Source organism: Hyposmocoma kahamanoa, unplaced genomic scaffold, assembly GCF_003589595.1.
Source record: "Hyposmocoma kahamanoa isolate Upper Pololo Valley unplaced genomic scaffold, ASM358959v1 102, whole genome shotgun sequence".
Taxonomy (NCBI): domain Eukaryota; kingdom Metazoa; phylum Arthropoda; class Insecta; order Lepidoptera; family Cosmopterigidae; genus Hyposmocoma; species Hyposmocoma kahamanoa.
Window position 1 is genome coordinate 2622576 of NW_020653337.1, and position 14994 is coordinate 2637569.

Consider the following 14994-nt stretch of genomic DNA (forward strand, 5'->3'; position numbering starts at 1 on the left):
TATTTTGAAAGGTTAGCTAAAAACAATAAATAAAACAATTTTTAAAGAATTTTGATTATTAAGGATTATAATTAGTTAAAAATTAAACAACACACACTCACACACACAAATTTCAATACAATACTTAAGTACAATTTCGTTTTAAGATGGGTAATTCATTTTCGCAAGCATCATTTTCAGTTTAGCAATTTCATCATCTTTAGCGGCTAGTTCCTCTTTCAAAGATTTGATTGTGTCGTCTTTGTTTTCAGTTAGATTCTTCAGCTCCTCCAAAAGTTGGGGCGTATCAAGGCGTTTACTCGGGCGGCGCTGCACCAACTTCCCAATTATATGAGCAATCTTCGGGTAATTGGCAGTGAGGTGTGCTGGTATTTGTCCCTTGCGGAGATCGGTTATTGTCTTCACGCGTTCCATGTCTGTACTGAACGGCTCAACCATTTCTAAGAGAATTATTCCGAGGCTGTACATGTCACTCTGGAAATAAGAATTGAAATCTTTGTAATTTAAGTTTGTTCAGTTTGGTTGTAAGTTCCATTACCTTATCTAGATTTGCTTACACACTAAACTTCTTGCATATAAAAAAATTATATTATTAATTATCATACTACATGAATTCAGAATTGAACACACTTCTGCAAAAACTTACCTTCGGATTGCATTGCCCATCTAACTGCTCAGGCGCAGCATACAAATGTGTTCCAAGCGCCAAACCACTGTGAGATTGTTGCAACGGACATGCCAGACCAAAATCACCCAATTGGACCAGTAATCCACTTTCATTTTGAGCAACAAAAATGTTACTGGGCTTAATATCATGATGAATAATTCCACGAGAGTGTATGTAATGTAGACCGCGGACTAACTGTGTGAACATGTCAATCAGAACATCAATGTGTGTCCACGCTACTGGATAGTTGTAGTGATTCTGTGAATCGAGATCTGCAGAATCAGTTGAGTCACTATGAAGTAGCGTCAATTCTTCCGAATTCTTTCTTGATAATGTCATGTGGTTGTTGCGCTCGTCAAGCCATTGCTTTAAAGTCTGCTGGCAATATGTCATTTGGATGTATAAAGTAGCCCACTTTAAGTTAACTCGCGAGCAGTTTTCGTATGTTATATCAGTGAAAAGTTTGCAGACAGCGTTATCGTCCTGCGTTATACTTTCGTCGTCGCTTTCGGATTCTTCGGTCTCATCCTCGCTTTCTAGATGCTCAAAACTGTTGGAATTCTTGAAAGATATGATGAAATCGGACTGGCTCTTGTTGTTATTAGTAAGTTCATTGGAATTGTGAGTTTTAAATGACGTAATAACGTTAGGGTAAGCTGAAGAGGTCATATTAGAGCCAGCTGAAAATTCATTGCTGTCCATGTCCATTTTATATTTGCGCTTCTTTTTAACTGTAGACTCAATCATTGGTTCCAACCACGCCGCCTTATAATTGACGATGTTCGGATGGTTGAGACTTGCGATAGTTTTTACTTCCGAGAGATGGCTCATTACCGAGTTAACGTCTGAAGATTTGATGTAGACTTTCTTCACAGCATATTCGACGCCGTCTAAACGATGCCTTGCTTTAAATACAACGCCGAATCCTCCCCCAGCTATGCAGTAAAGCTCTTCGAATTCCCTGTGGTAACGTGACCATTCAAGACCTGAAGGCTGAACTATAGGCCAGGTTGCCGGTAGTGTTATTGGTATTTCTGATCCACTGGCAACTGTTACCAACTGATAGAGCGCTCTCTGGTATTGACTGCGCATGACTTCGAACTCTCCCATTGCGTAGGAGTTATCTATGAGATGCATACTGTGTAGTTTTTCACAGATGGTGTTGTAGAGAAGATTTGCGCGGGCAGTGTCTTTTTCGAGAAGTGAACAGAGCTGTTTGACTAGGGATTGGACAAGAAGGCTGATTGGAGTTGTGGTGCCAGCATGGACCACTTCGATCTGCTGCATACTCTGCTGGAATACTGAACCATGACGTCCGTTTGTTGTGTTACCTGAAATTAAGTAAAAATATATATTAGTGAATTTATTTTCCGTTTTATCTATATTCACTTCTGCATAAGAAAAATTACAGCAGTAATTTCAACTTTAAGAGAAAGTCTATGAATACACAAATATACGAATGCATAAATATGTATGGAACCTATTGGAAAATGCTAATGAGACAGAATAGCTAACATGCAAAGTATTATAACTGCTTCACTGACATACAATTTCCTTACATATCCGTGAAAAAGTATCATTTATTGAATGTTCTATGATAAAAAGTTTAATTTGTTTGATAATGTTACAATGTAAAAATTGATTGTTAGTAGTCTTTATTGAGACAATAAATATGTATGTATATTCTACAGAAAAAGATAAAAGTGAGGTTAGTGCTGCAAGCAATAGATCATTAAAAGAACAACTAGCAGTAGCACATAGCGCATAGGGGCGCATTCTCAGTAAACGAACGTTTATGTGCGTGGACTGGTGTTGCAAAGTACCACCGTTGCACCACTAATTTTATTGCGACTAATAAAATGCTCGATTTACTTATAAGTTTAGTAGAGGAACGACCCGTATTGTGGGACAAAACCTTAGAGATTTATAAAGATAAACGACGTACTTTTGAGGCATGTAGAGACATATTTATTATTCTTAAGGAAGATTTTTAAGAAATGACAAATACAGAAAAAAATATATGGTAAATACAAACATTAATTGTAAGTATACATTTCTTAAAATTATTATATATATTGGTTAAACAGTAAAGATCTCAACAGTACATATAGTATACCGAGCTACACTTTGTTCAGACTAGACTGTAAACTTATGAAAAATCATTTTCATAGCAGAACCAGAGGTGGAGGTGTGGCAATGTATGTTAGAGACAACTTAAATGGGATACCTATAGTTGCTAGACGTAATCAGAGATACATGTGTGAAGATGTGGAAGCTCTTTACCTAGATATTTAGATTAACACCTGTCACTTTCTACTGTTATTACTTTACACTTTCTACTTGTTAATAGTCCTACAAGGTTCCAGCAGAATCAGGCTCCCTCACTTTTGGACCTGATAATGGTTAATGAGGAGACTCTGATGACGGAAATAGTTCATAAACCACCCATAGATAAAAGAGTTCAGTTTCCAATATCAGGTACAAACATTAAATAACTCAACCAAGTTTAAACGATACTATGAATCTATTACCTTTGACCACTATAACACAGACTTAGCCAAGAACCTTACAGGTGACACAGAACAGTTGTGGTCGGGAATCTTGAAAGCGATCAACACCACCACAGACAAGCATGCCCCAGAAAATATAGTTAAAAATAAAACTAAAAATAAGCCTTGGATCAATGAATGTGTTCTCAATCTAGTTGTACATAAGAAACTGCTATGGGATGAATACAGATCTTCTGGCTCAGGCGATGATTACATGAAATTCCGTGAGATTAGCAACAGGTGTGTTGCTCTATCTAGGAAACAAAGAGTGTACGTCTCTCAAAAATACTGGAACATGGTGACAAAGCCTTCTACTCTCACGTACGACGATGCACATCTACCAAAGTAAGCATCCCACCAGCAATTAGCAAGACATAGTAACGAATCCCAGTGATATACTGGAGGTATTTGCAGAGGAATTTTTAAAAGCTTACTCAGAAGAATCCGTCATGGACCAACACACCACAATAGCCTCAATTGCCCGAGTAGAGAACAGTTTAAATGACATTACATTCACGGTAAAAGATGTGCAAGAAACTATGTTAAAATTGAACACACAATCCTGTCCTGGACTTGACAAACTACCAAGTAGCATACTCAAACACTGTGTAAAGGTCTTAGCTCCCACTTTGACAGAACTAATTAATAAATCTTTCAAACCGGGATATTTGCCTCAAGATTGGAAGCACGCTATAGTTACTCCTATTTTTAAAAAAGGAGACAAGACAGCCTGGAAATTTTCGTCCCATAAGTCTCACCAGTATTGTGTTCAAAATTATGAAAAGAATTATTTGTGATCGACTAAATCAGTTTTTGAATCGGGAATATTAACCAAACAACATGGATTTGTACGAAAAAGATCAACTGTTACAAACTTGTTAACATGTGTGAATGCAAGGAGCAAAGAACTTGATAATAAGAACCCAGTGGATGTAGTGTACCTGGACTTTGAAAGCTTTTGATAAAGTTCCGCATCAGCGCCTCTTAATAAAGCTAGATCACTTCGGTGCACGTGGGACTCTACTTAAATGGATAGACAATTATGTTAAAAACAGAACATTCCAGGTACGTGTCGGTAATTCCCTGTCGCAACTAAAGTGGGTACTGAACGGGGTACCGCAGGGATCAGTACTCGCTCCCCATCTATTTGGAATATATGTAACAGATCCAGTTGAGCTCATAGATTCCAATTGTGCCTTTTTGCTGATAATGGAAAGTTTTTTGCAAATCCACTTATAAACTCTGGACAATTTCAAAAAGATCTACATCGTATACAAGACTGGACCAAAGATTCGATTATCAAATTGAATGCATCAATATGTAGCATTTTGCATCTTGATAACAATAACCCCAAAGTCACATACAACTTGCATGGAAATACCTTAGCCGCAGTCAAAATTCAAAAAGCTCTTGGAGTCAATATCGCATTCAATTTAAAGTGGGGTGAGCATATCATTACAACAGTCAAGAAAGCTAACTCCTATATCTATGTCATACGCAGATCGTTCCAAACAATGACAGTAGATGTGTTACTCAAAATCTATAAGACCTATATACGGCCACTGCTGGAATATGGATATCAAGTGTGGAGCCCTTATTTCCAAAAAGATATAAACCTTCTTGAAAACGTTCAGAGGAAGGCAACTAAAATGCCACAGGCTCTTCGACGCAAATCCTATGAGGAGAGACTACACGTATTACGCCTCACTACTCTGAAAGAAAGACGTCTTCGTGGTGACCTTATCGAGACTTATAAAATTCTGATGAGTCCGTACAATCTACTAGCACTACAAAACATCTTTAAAAGAAAAGAAAACTTTAAACCTTCACGTGGCCACCATCTGAAACTAGTTTGTGCATCTTCCAAAACTCCTGCTGCACACAATTTTTTCAGCAACAGAGTGGTGCACAATTGGAACATGTTACCGGAAGATGTTGTTTCTGCTGTCTCTGTTAATGCCTCCAAAAGCAAGCTCGACAACTGGCTACGAAAGAGTGAATTAGTGCTAAAAAAGTGAACTAAAACAACAATATAAAATTCAACACTGTGTGATGTAGACATACCACCGAAAGCTGCTCGTTTATAATCAAATAAATAAATAAATATATAGTAAATACTTTGGTAGTATTTATCTTGCTATAGTAATGCACCTACATCAGAGGAAAAAAAATTAGTAGACTCGTTAATGCATTGACACATTTACCCTACACACATCTGCCCGAAAGCATTCATATCGTTTACATGCTCATCATTTTCTTATCTGGAACAGACACGACATATTTTCGTGGTTAGATCCGTCAAAGTTCTTGTCGTGTACAAGACCATTCTCATCTTTTCTGTAGCAGACACGTCACGTTCTTAGCGTGTACATGCGCCGTAAGGGTGGTGGTTTACTTTAAGCTTAAACTTGCTGGTTACATTACAGGCACATGGGACTTGTCAACTTATGACTCAGTGCCCCTCAGATTTTTGCGACTTAAAGCTCTGAGTGGCACTGCAACTGTTGGGGATAGGCGTGTAGCTTACCATCAGGCACATGACTTGTTCGTCCCTTTACTTAATGCCATAAAAAAAAAAAAATTAACACATTTGAAATGAAGTGAAAGACTTTATTTCAGACGCGCAATTTATACAGTCATAGGTATAGACCTAACATTATTCCACGTTATTAGGTATACCTTTTTAATAGAATGCGAAATGTTAATTTTCATGAACATGTATGGATATTCAATGTTTAAAAATTTGACACTCTATTCTTTCTGCTCTCATAGAAGATTGTTGATGCTACCCCTCAATCTCACCAACTCTCTCTACTCTGTTATGTACCATAGGTTCAAAACTACCAACCCTAAACTCCACGAACATCCCTGTGGTGCTACAGTACTGAGGCAGCCCTAGTGCCTCAAGGTGTTGTTAAATTTATTTATAAACATATATAATTTTTCTAGTTAGCAGTATCACATATGATAGCTTCTTCAACTGAAGTAGAAAAATAGAAAGTTAGTTAAGTATGTTATTGAATGAGCATTGCATGTATGCTACCACCACCACTTAGTTCAATACTATGTCAACAGATCGCACCTCAACACTTTTTGTACGGAAAATAAACGAACATTTTATAAGCACCATCTATTGTGCAGGGGTGCAACAAAAACTAAGAAAACAAACTCTGAACATAAATCAATGTAAATAATACAAATACTATGTGTGTGTGTGTGTGTGTGTTTCCCATAATTGAACAAAAGACATTATGCAATACTTGTGTAATCTTCACATCATACATGCTGGTATCATATTAATACTTCACTTTTACATTATATTATACTTGTATCATCCTGACTATAATACCATACCATGGAAATACTAATATAAATGCAAAATATAATAAACCACATAATTATAAATATATGACTGTGTCTATAATAATCAAATATTTGTGACAAAAATTTCATAATTTCTAGAAACTTCCTAAGGTTAAAGTAGAATTGGTTTTACAAACCACTGTTACCTACACATTTTTTTTAATAGAAGGCCTATAGATAAGACTAATGTTGCTTCAGAAAATTTAAAATAAGTTTTAAGTTTTCCAGAGCTTCATATTGTTAGTTTTTGTTAAGTAATGCATTGAATGTGTTTTGGTTAAGTTCTCTAACAAAATCAATTTAGAAATTGGTGCTGCACTTATTTTATGGTAGGTATTTTACGCATAATGTCCTACATTTTGAACAATGTACTGTATAGTACTGTAGTACTTGAAAAAAAGTCAAACATGGTTTTTAGCCGACTTCAAAAGAGGGATGATCAAATCGACTGTTTTTTTATGTAGGTTATGCGATAACTAACATTTCTGAATCAATTTTGATTTCTTCTTTTGTTGGAAGGAGGATACCTCTGAAGTGGTCCCATTTAAATTTGAACAAAATGTTCCACCTCTAAGGGTGGCAAACTAGGGGATGAATGACTTGAGGTCGGTTTTTTTAGTACTCTGTTCCGAGTTTATTCCTACAGTGATCACATTTTTTTGCTAATTTAAATTATGAATTTCCAAAGCAAAATGAGAAGAGCAAAAATTCTAGAGCAAAGTGGCGTTCCCTAGTCTTTGCATACCCTTCCTTTGGGACTAGGGCGTGAGCTTATGTATGTCCTGTTTAAAAATTTAATTTTAGTTTTAACTAAGTTTAAGTTTTAAAATTTAATTTGAAACAGGACGCAAATATTTTGAGACAGTGAAATACTAAAACACTGACCCCTGAATTTTTTTTCAAAATGGCATTTTCACCCTTTATACACTGTTGATATATTATTCATTCCATTTACATGTGGTTATAAAAAAAAATTAAACTACAAGCACCCGTTATCAAAGCAATTTACGTTTTCTACAGTCAAATCAGTGATAAATTTGTGACAAGAGATTAACAATACACTGCCTAATATAAATTATGATTTCATCATGTTTTATGCCATTGTTACAGAAAATCGATCTAAAATGACAAAACAACCTCAACGTACATGGGTTTTAATGTTTTGAACTACGTAACGAGTAGCACCTTGCGTATATAACTGACGGTAATCAAGGTTGCAGTGTGGCATGCAAATTTCCATCTCCTATACTAAAATAATACGAAGTGTCACATATATAGCATTACATAGAATGTTATTTACCTAAATCAAATGATTTCACCGTCGCCAAAGCATCCCATTTCGACTGATCCTGATTTTCCATGGTGATTGGTGATGTTGGTTTCACGGTCACTGCAGCAAGAGTTTTTGGATCCAGGACTTGAGTTCATTAAAATCTCTGCACACCATTTTTTCTACGCAAAAACCATTACGTTTTTGCGTGCACAGAATTTAGAAAGATAGCACATAGCTTCAGAGCGTATTTTGGAAATTATTGACAAAATAAACACAAACCAAAAATCACAACACACAAATTACACCATTTACAGCTGATGAACTATAGACACGTTGTTCTTTTTTCTGAATTGCGCACTTCACCTTTATTGTCTATGATACGAGTGAAGAACGCAACATTTTGGTTTGGAAGCTATTTCCATTCCTCTTAGAGATGGGCAATGGGTTAAAACCCAATTAACTCGTCCGGAGTTTAACCCAAAGCGCCGCATTTGAACGGATATTATTTGCATGCACTTAATACCCTTGCAATCCTATGTAATCTTATTACTATAATCCGAATTTTATGAAGATCAATTTCAAGTGCTTACATGGTCAAGAGCACGTCAAGCTTAACATTTTGTACTTTGGATCGTTCTTATCGTAAACGGCTGGATTTGAATTTAAGTGGAATTCGATGTAACGATTTTTCATATCGATTTATATCAATGAAATTATCAAGTGAATCGATTCAATAGAAAGGCAAATAGTGTCGTTTACATTAAAAACCAGTAAACATTTTGTAATAATATCATTACATTTGAATTAAACTCGCATTGCAACACATATAAATCGTTTTTGCTCTCGGTTTCGATGTTCATAGGTTCTAACCCGATTTAACTTTATCCTCTACCTATAAAAAAAGTAAGAAGGCATTTTGATGCTTCCAGTCATTCGAGTATTTTGACAGCAAAACAAATAGCGTGTATTGTTGTGAAAATTTTGTCAGGAAACTACACAATAAAATAAATTAAAATGAATTTATTGCCTAAAAGTCACAAAGAATTCAGCGAAAAAGATTATTGGAATAAGTTTTTCAAAAAAAGAGGCAACAAAGCTTTTGAATGGTAAGGTTATGTTTACGATTAGTTTATCCAAGTTTATCGCTGAAAATTTGCCAAAATTCTGTAAAAACCGAGTGCAATATCTTGTTAAAGGTATGGCGAATATCTGGAACTGTGCGCACAGCTACACAAATACATAAAACAGAAAGATTCTATACTCGTAACAGGCTGCGGCAACTCGAGTCTAAGCGCTGACATGTACGACGTCGGATACACAAATATCACCAACATAGACGTGTCTGAAGTCGTAATAAAACAGATGACGTCGGTAAATTCCCATAGAGTTGATATGAAATTCATATATATGGACGCTTTGAATATGAATTTTGAAAATGATAGTTTTAGCGTAGTTCTTGACAAAGGCACTCTAGATGCTTTGATGCCTGACGATTCTGAAGAAACTAATAAGAGTATAGACAAGTATTTTTCTGAAATAAAGCGTGTACTGAAACTTGGTGGGCGCTATTTATGTGTAACATTGCTGCAGAGTCATATTTTAAATAAGCTGTTAACTTTCTGTGATAAGTCGTGGATGTTCCGCATTGTGCGGTGTCATGAAGCGGAGGAGAAAAATGCTGAAAATGGTGATGGGACTACTATGCCTGTATTTATGGTTGTCGCTACTAAATTCAAGGAGATGCCAAAGATGGTAAGCGTGCTTTTAGGAACAATAAAATATAGTCTATTGTCTATTGAAGTGCATTCTGAAGAATCATGTTCTATTTTCATTTCACTTTTAATGTAAGCTGCTAACTGATGAACTGCATGTCTGCAGTTATTGCATGCAGTCTTGTTTTCAACTGCCAATGTTGGCTACAATCAATGTGAACAATAGTTTATGCATCTAATGCAGAAATTTTACTTGTAATTATTACTTTTTTTATAAACAAAACCATCCTCAAAAGTTTGTGGAATTACATTGAATTTTCAAGTTTTCTTGAAATTGATTTGCAGAAAGAAGGTTTTATTTTTTATTTACAAGATACACGTAACATTTGTGCACCCATTTCCACATTAGGAAACACATCAAGTTACTTAGCTAAACATGCAGGATGTCTATTTGTAGCCTGGGGGTCTACTTTTGATCTCCGTCCGACATCCATCCGAAACAATTATTGTCAAATAAGTAAGTCAGATTCCCTTGAGAAGAATAAGTAATTAGAGATTTCTCTTTGGAAATAAACTTTTGTCATACTGAAGCCTATATGGCTTTACGGTATTCAGTTATAGGCCGCTGCCTTCAAAGCAAATATCCAATGCCAAGTTCACGTCATCTTAGGCACATTGGTGCCTTTTAACTAAAAAAACAATATTATCTCATGTTCCATACCCTCCTGGAAGCTAGGTGAGACAGTAGTATAAACTAATCTAAACTATCACTACAATACGATTCGAGAAGGTCAAGGTCACGGCCCGCACTATAATGTCGAAGTTTCCTGGGTATCATGCAGTTGTATTTATCGGCCTCGCGCATACAATCTGTCTATTAGCAGCCGTATGGCCCCCATATACGGGTGTTTTGTATTCGCGATCAGTCGTTTTAGATTGACAAATCGATAGTGTGTATTTATTTTGTTAACGATTAACTTGAACAGTTACGACGGGTCGATACGATTATCGTGACGATAGATCGGGGCCCATAGAGACTCACTTTGTTTTACAAAGCTTTAAAAACAAACGTATCTTATGCACACAGCAAAATAAGAAAATCTTCTATAAATCTTACTATGAAGTCACATGTTATTTCAAATCATCACTTACTAATGTCAATATCCTGAATTATCAGATCCTGGAAGTGTGCATGGTGGGAGACAAAATGTTGCGGCTTGACTCAACCGAACAGGTGCGGGAGTGCGTCAAATCTGTGCAAGACACTGCGTTCGTCACCAACGGACTGGCCAGAACCAGCTTGGATGGTGACGGTGAGGTATAGATTTCCCTACATCTCATCAAATAAAATTTGTAAAAAGAAACTTTCAGAGTCTTCATCAGTACATCTAGCATAAGAACATTTTTCACTCAGGTATCGTTGGACTTAATGCTACCTGGTGATGATTCTCCTCGTTACACACTCTACGTAGTCGATCAGAAAAAATCGCAAGCTGTCAACAAGTATGCCGTCTTCATTGTGCCACAGGGCAGGTACGCTTTATTAATTATCTGTTTAGTTTCTTGTTGGTCATACCATGCAGCGTCGGATCTAGCCCATGTAGCGCTCGGCTGCAATCAATGCAATCAAATCAATCAAAAAAAATCTGAGGCTATAATTAGGCTATGTTTGAAATAGGAAAAGGCGATTTCAGAGGCTACTTAATAAAATGTTTGGGGCATTACAAATTTTATTGAGGATATTGTGGGGAATGGAGTTGTAAAATAACTCATTTGGGGGTTTGAGTATTTCTACGTGTGGGGAATTGGGGAATCTACTACTCATTCGTACGGCAGATATCCCTGAGAAGATTAATAATTTGATATAAAAATTTGATTTCTATGTTACGTACGTTTGTGAATAATTAGCAGCAATACCTGTCTCTCGCTATTTCGTACTTCATGCTAGCTTTGAAGGAAAACACCTTGATGAAGCCTTTACATTTCAATAGCAGCAGAGCTCCTTGTGAAAGAGTTCGTCTAGGGAAGTTCTGCCACCTTATCTATTTCTGCTGTCAAGTATTAATGTGACCATTGCGGCGTTCCTGTTGTAAGGGTGCTGGTGAAATTACAGGCACATGTGACGATTTAAAACAATGAGTGGCACAGTAATTGTTATGGACAGGCGTGTAGCTTACCACCAAGCGCATGATTTGTTCGTCCCATCACTTGATATTACAAAAAAAAACCTGTATATATGTATTACAAAACATAAATTTTCCAAACGGCAATGGGCCAGACTCTAAAACTGAACTTCGACATACGCTACTCCGACAACATGTTACATCGACATGATTTTACTCAGACATTACGTTACTTCGACATTATTTTACTCAGACACTACGCTACTCCGACAACATGTTACATCGACATGATTTTACTCAGACATTACGTTACTCCGCCAATACGTTACTTCGACATTATTTTACTCGTACACTACGCTACTCCGACAACGTGTTACATCGACATGATTTTACTCAGACACTACGGCGAAAATAATAATTTATGTTTTTTCCGTTTAGGTACTGTAATTAGGTTTTAGTACATACATACATGAAATAGTGTAGTAAAAATTTATATCTTAATCTAGTAGTTTTTGTTACACTTTATATAAGTAATAGAATTTTTCGATTATATGATTTTGTTTTTTTTTGTTATATTGATCGATATATAATAAGAAACCATTTCCTAGATGGGTTTGTAATGATAATTTTTCTTATCAGAGTAAAAACGATTTTTTTTAATAAACACCTCGTCTGTGTTGTCGATGTAGGGTAGTGTCTGAGTAAAATCATGTCGATGTAACATGCTGTCGGAGTATCGTAGTGTCTGAGTAAAATAATATCGAAGTAACATATTGTCGGAGTAACGTAATGTCTGAGTAAAATCATGTCGATGTAGCATGTTCTCGGAGTCGCGTGTGTCGAAGTTCAGTTTTAGAGTCAATGGGCCAGCGTTTCGGACTATATAACCTAAACCCTCGCCTTAAAGAAGATCTGTTTCCAGCTGTGAGACGTGAAATAGGTTGATTTTTTTTATGATACCAAGTGGATGACACGCCTGTCCGTAGCAGGTGCAATGTCTCTCAGAGTTTCATATGCAAAAACGTGCAGCGCACTGGCACTGCACCCATCACTCTGAGATAAGTTGATAAGTCCCACGTGCCTATAATTTCACCAGCATCCTTACCCTTCAAAACCGAAATGCAGTAATGCTCACATTACTGCTTGGCGGCAGAAATAGGTTACGTGGCAATATTTTCCTGGACGAACTCATTCCCAAGGAGCTTTACGGCCACTGTATATATTGGATATACAAACACCGTGTATCTACTTGCAAAATTTTTCTCTATATTTCGATATATATATCGTACGTAAAGAATCGTATGCCCAAATCCGCAACTTTATATGGAATATTTTAATATATTGAAAGGACTAAAATGAGTATAATACCTACGATTAAATTTAATACATACTCATTATTTTTCATGCTTTATGATTTTAATGCAGAGTATAATATGACATACAAAAAATTAAGTGACTTATGAAAAATGCACCTATTTTTGTAACTTACTATAGATTACGTAGGATTAGTCGATTTATACTCCAGGGTCATTTGTTCCAATTCATATCTCGTATCACGTACCTGTTTTACCAGTGTTTGTTTTCCTTGTATAATGGAATAAAAGCCAGCAAAAATATCATCATTTTTTAAAGCACAACCCACGCACTAGCTCACACTGGCGTTGGCCGTCAGACGTCCATCGAGGCATCACAACAAGCAGCAAAAATAGGGGCATACAATTTTAGCTGCATTGATAACGCGAAAACATCTCGAAGAATGTCACACAACTACGCACACACTTTAGTAAACAACACTAAAATACCTTGAAACCAAAAATATCTTGGAGATAGTTCTTCCACCTCGCAGTGATATTTATGACTTTGATACGAGAAAATAATAACTTTTTTATAAAAAAGAAAACCGACCCCAAAAGATCGTGGAATTACATCTATTTTCCAAGATTCATCCCCTAGTTTACCACCCTTACAGGTGGAATATTTTCTTCAAATTAAATGGGACCAACACTATGGGAGTTATCGCGTTACATACATACGAAACAAAACACAGTCGAATTGAGAACCTCCTCCTTTTTTTTACAGTCGGTTAAAAATAAACACGCTTTCATATAATGGGCAATGTTATTATATAATTGCATTCCAATTACGGTGTTTTTTGTAAATTTTTACACGACCAGATTGCATAGGACTTGAAAGGCCGTTCCCGTAGCAAAATTGTTTGTGTGAAGTAGAAAAATGTCATTCTATATAGGGTATAAATTTAAAACGGGGCAGCAAGGCCCGCTACCTTAATCGTTGTAGTTACGGGAAAAAGAAACAAAACGAAAAGCTTTTTGCGATTTCTGACATTTCGAGTACTCTTACCTCAGTTGGTCTCATAGAGACTATCGATCCTCACCAGAGACCGGGTCGAATGGCATAAAAAAAAGGTTTTGTAAAAATTGTCCTTTATCTTGCTCACTGTACCATTTTTCCAAATCTGTGAATTCCAATCAAAATATCTTCTTAAATTCATGGATAGTCTCCTAGAACCGTTTTCCTGTAACTACAACGATTAAGGTAGCTGGCCTTGTTGCCCCGTCTCAAATAAACACCCTGTACAAAGTGCCGAAAAAACACGCCTATAAAAATTCACTATTGAACATCGATTGCCACAGCGGTCATTCCCTTTACTCATCCAGCCATTTTTTGTCGAAAACAAACATCACATAGGCTCTTTTCAAAACAGCTTTAGACGACTTGTAATCTGTTCAGAGTTGCGATCACGTGGCGTTCCCGGATTGGATCCTGCTACCGCGCCCACATCGGGCCCGTATTTTCACCACTAAGTTGTTTTCGGACAGTTAGTTAATGGAGAATATCGAATTCGGTCTTCAGGACTCTAAAGTGCTGTGAAGTTTTCATTCATAAAACTGTCACTTACCTATTGATTACATAATATATTCAATTAATAAAAAGTATTGAATTAATTGGAATTGTTGGATCTGTACTTTTACAATTTAATTGGTCGATATAAATCATTTGCAAGTAAGTATTTTATATATTTACATCTTGGTAATAATATTACAGGTAAAGTCACTTTTAATTCAAAATAATGATGATATAAAATAATGAAGAATAATAATAATGTAATATCAATTCGTAGGTTTTCGCGATTGTCAAATATTGGAAATGACAGTATCAGACGACTTTACCGTCACAGCCATAACCATGGGATCTGAAAATAATAATATAACTTTAGTTTGTTAGTAAAATAATAATATAACACTAACACTCATAGTCCCGTACTAGGGAAACCCTGTATCGCGGG

At 36.2% G+C, this 14994-nt stretch overlaps 2 protein-coding genes across 2 annotated transcripts in view; one reads left to right on the forward strand and one right to left on the reverse strand.

Annotated features, from left to right (window-relative positions):
• Nucleotides 1-27: 27 nt before the first annotated feature.
• LOC113234515 (eukaryotic translation initiation factor 2-alpha kinase 1-like) lies at nucleotides 28-8102 on the reverse strand. Its single transcript, XM_026469860.1, has 3 exons — nucleotides 7880-8102; nucleotides 647-1998; nucleotides 28-474 (listed from the first exon to the last, which is right to left on the reverse strand). Exons 1-3 carry the CDS (start codon nucleotides 7938-7940, stop codon nucleotides 142-144), a joined length of 1746 nt encoding a protein of 581 aa, XP_026325645.1. The 5' UTR covers nucleotides 7941-8102; the 3' UTR covers nucleotides 28-141.
• A 764-nt stretch (nucleotides 8103-8866) lies between these two features.
• LOC113237089 (methyltransferase-like protein 13) overlaps nucleotides 8867-14994 on the forward strand; it is a 29324-nt gene continuing 23196 nt past the window's right edge. The window contains exons 1-4 of the mRNA XM_026473353.1: nucleotides 8867-8958; nucleotides 9049-9604; nucleotides 10742-10882; nucleotides 10979-11097. Of these exons, the coding sequence (XP_026329138.1) occupies nucleotides 8867-8958; nucleotides 9049-9604; nucleotides 10742-10882; nucleotides 10979-11097 (908 nt within the window). The remainder of the gene's footprint in view (nucleotides 8959-9048; nucleotides 9605-10741; nucleotides 10883-10978; nucleotides 11098-14994) is intronic.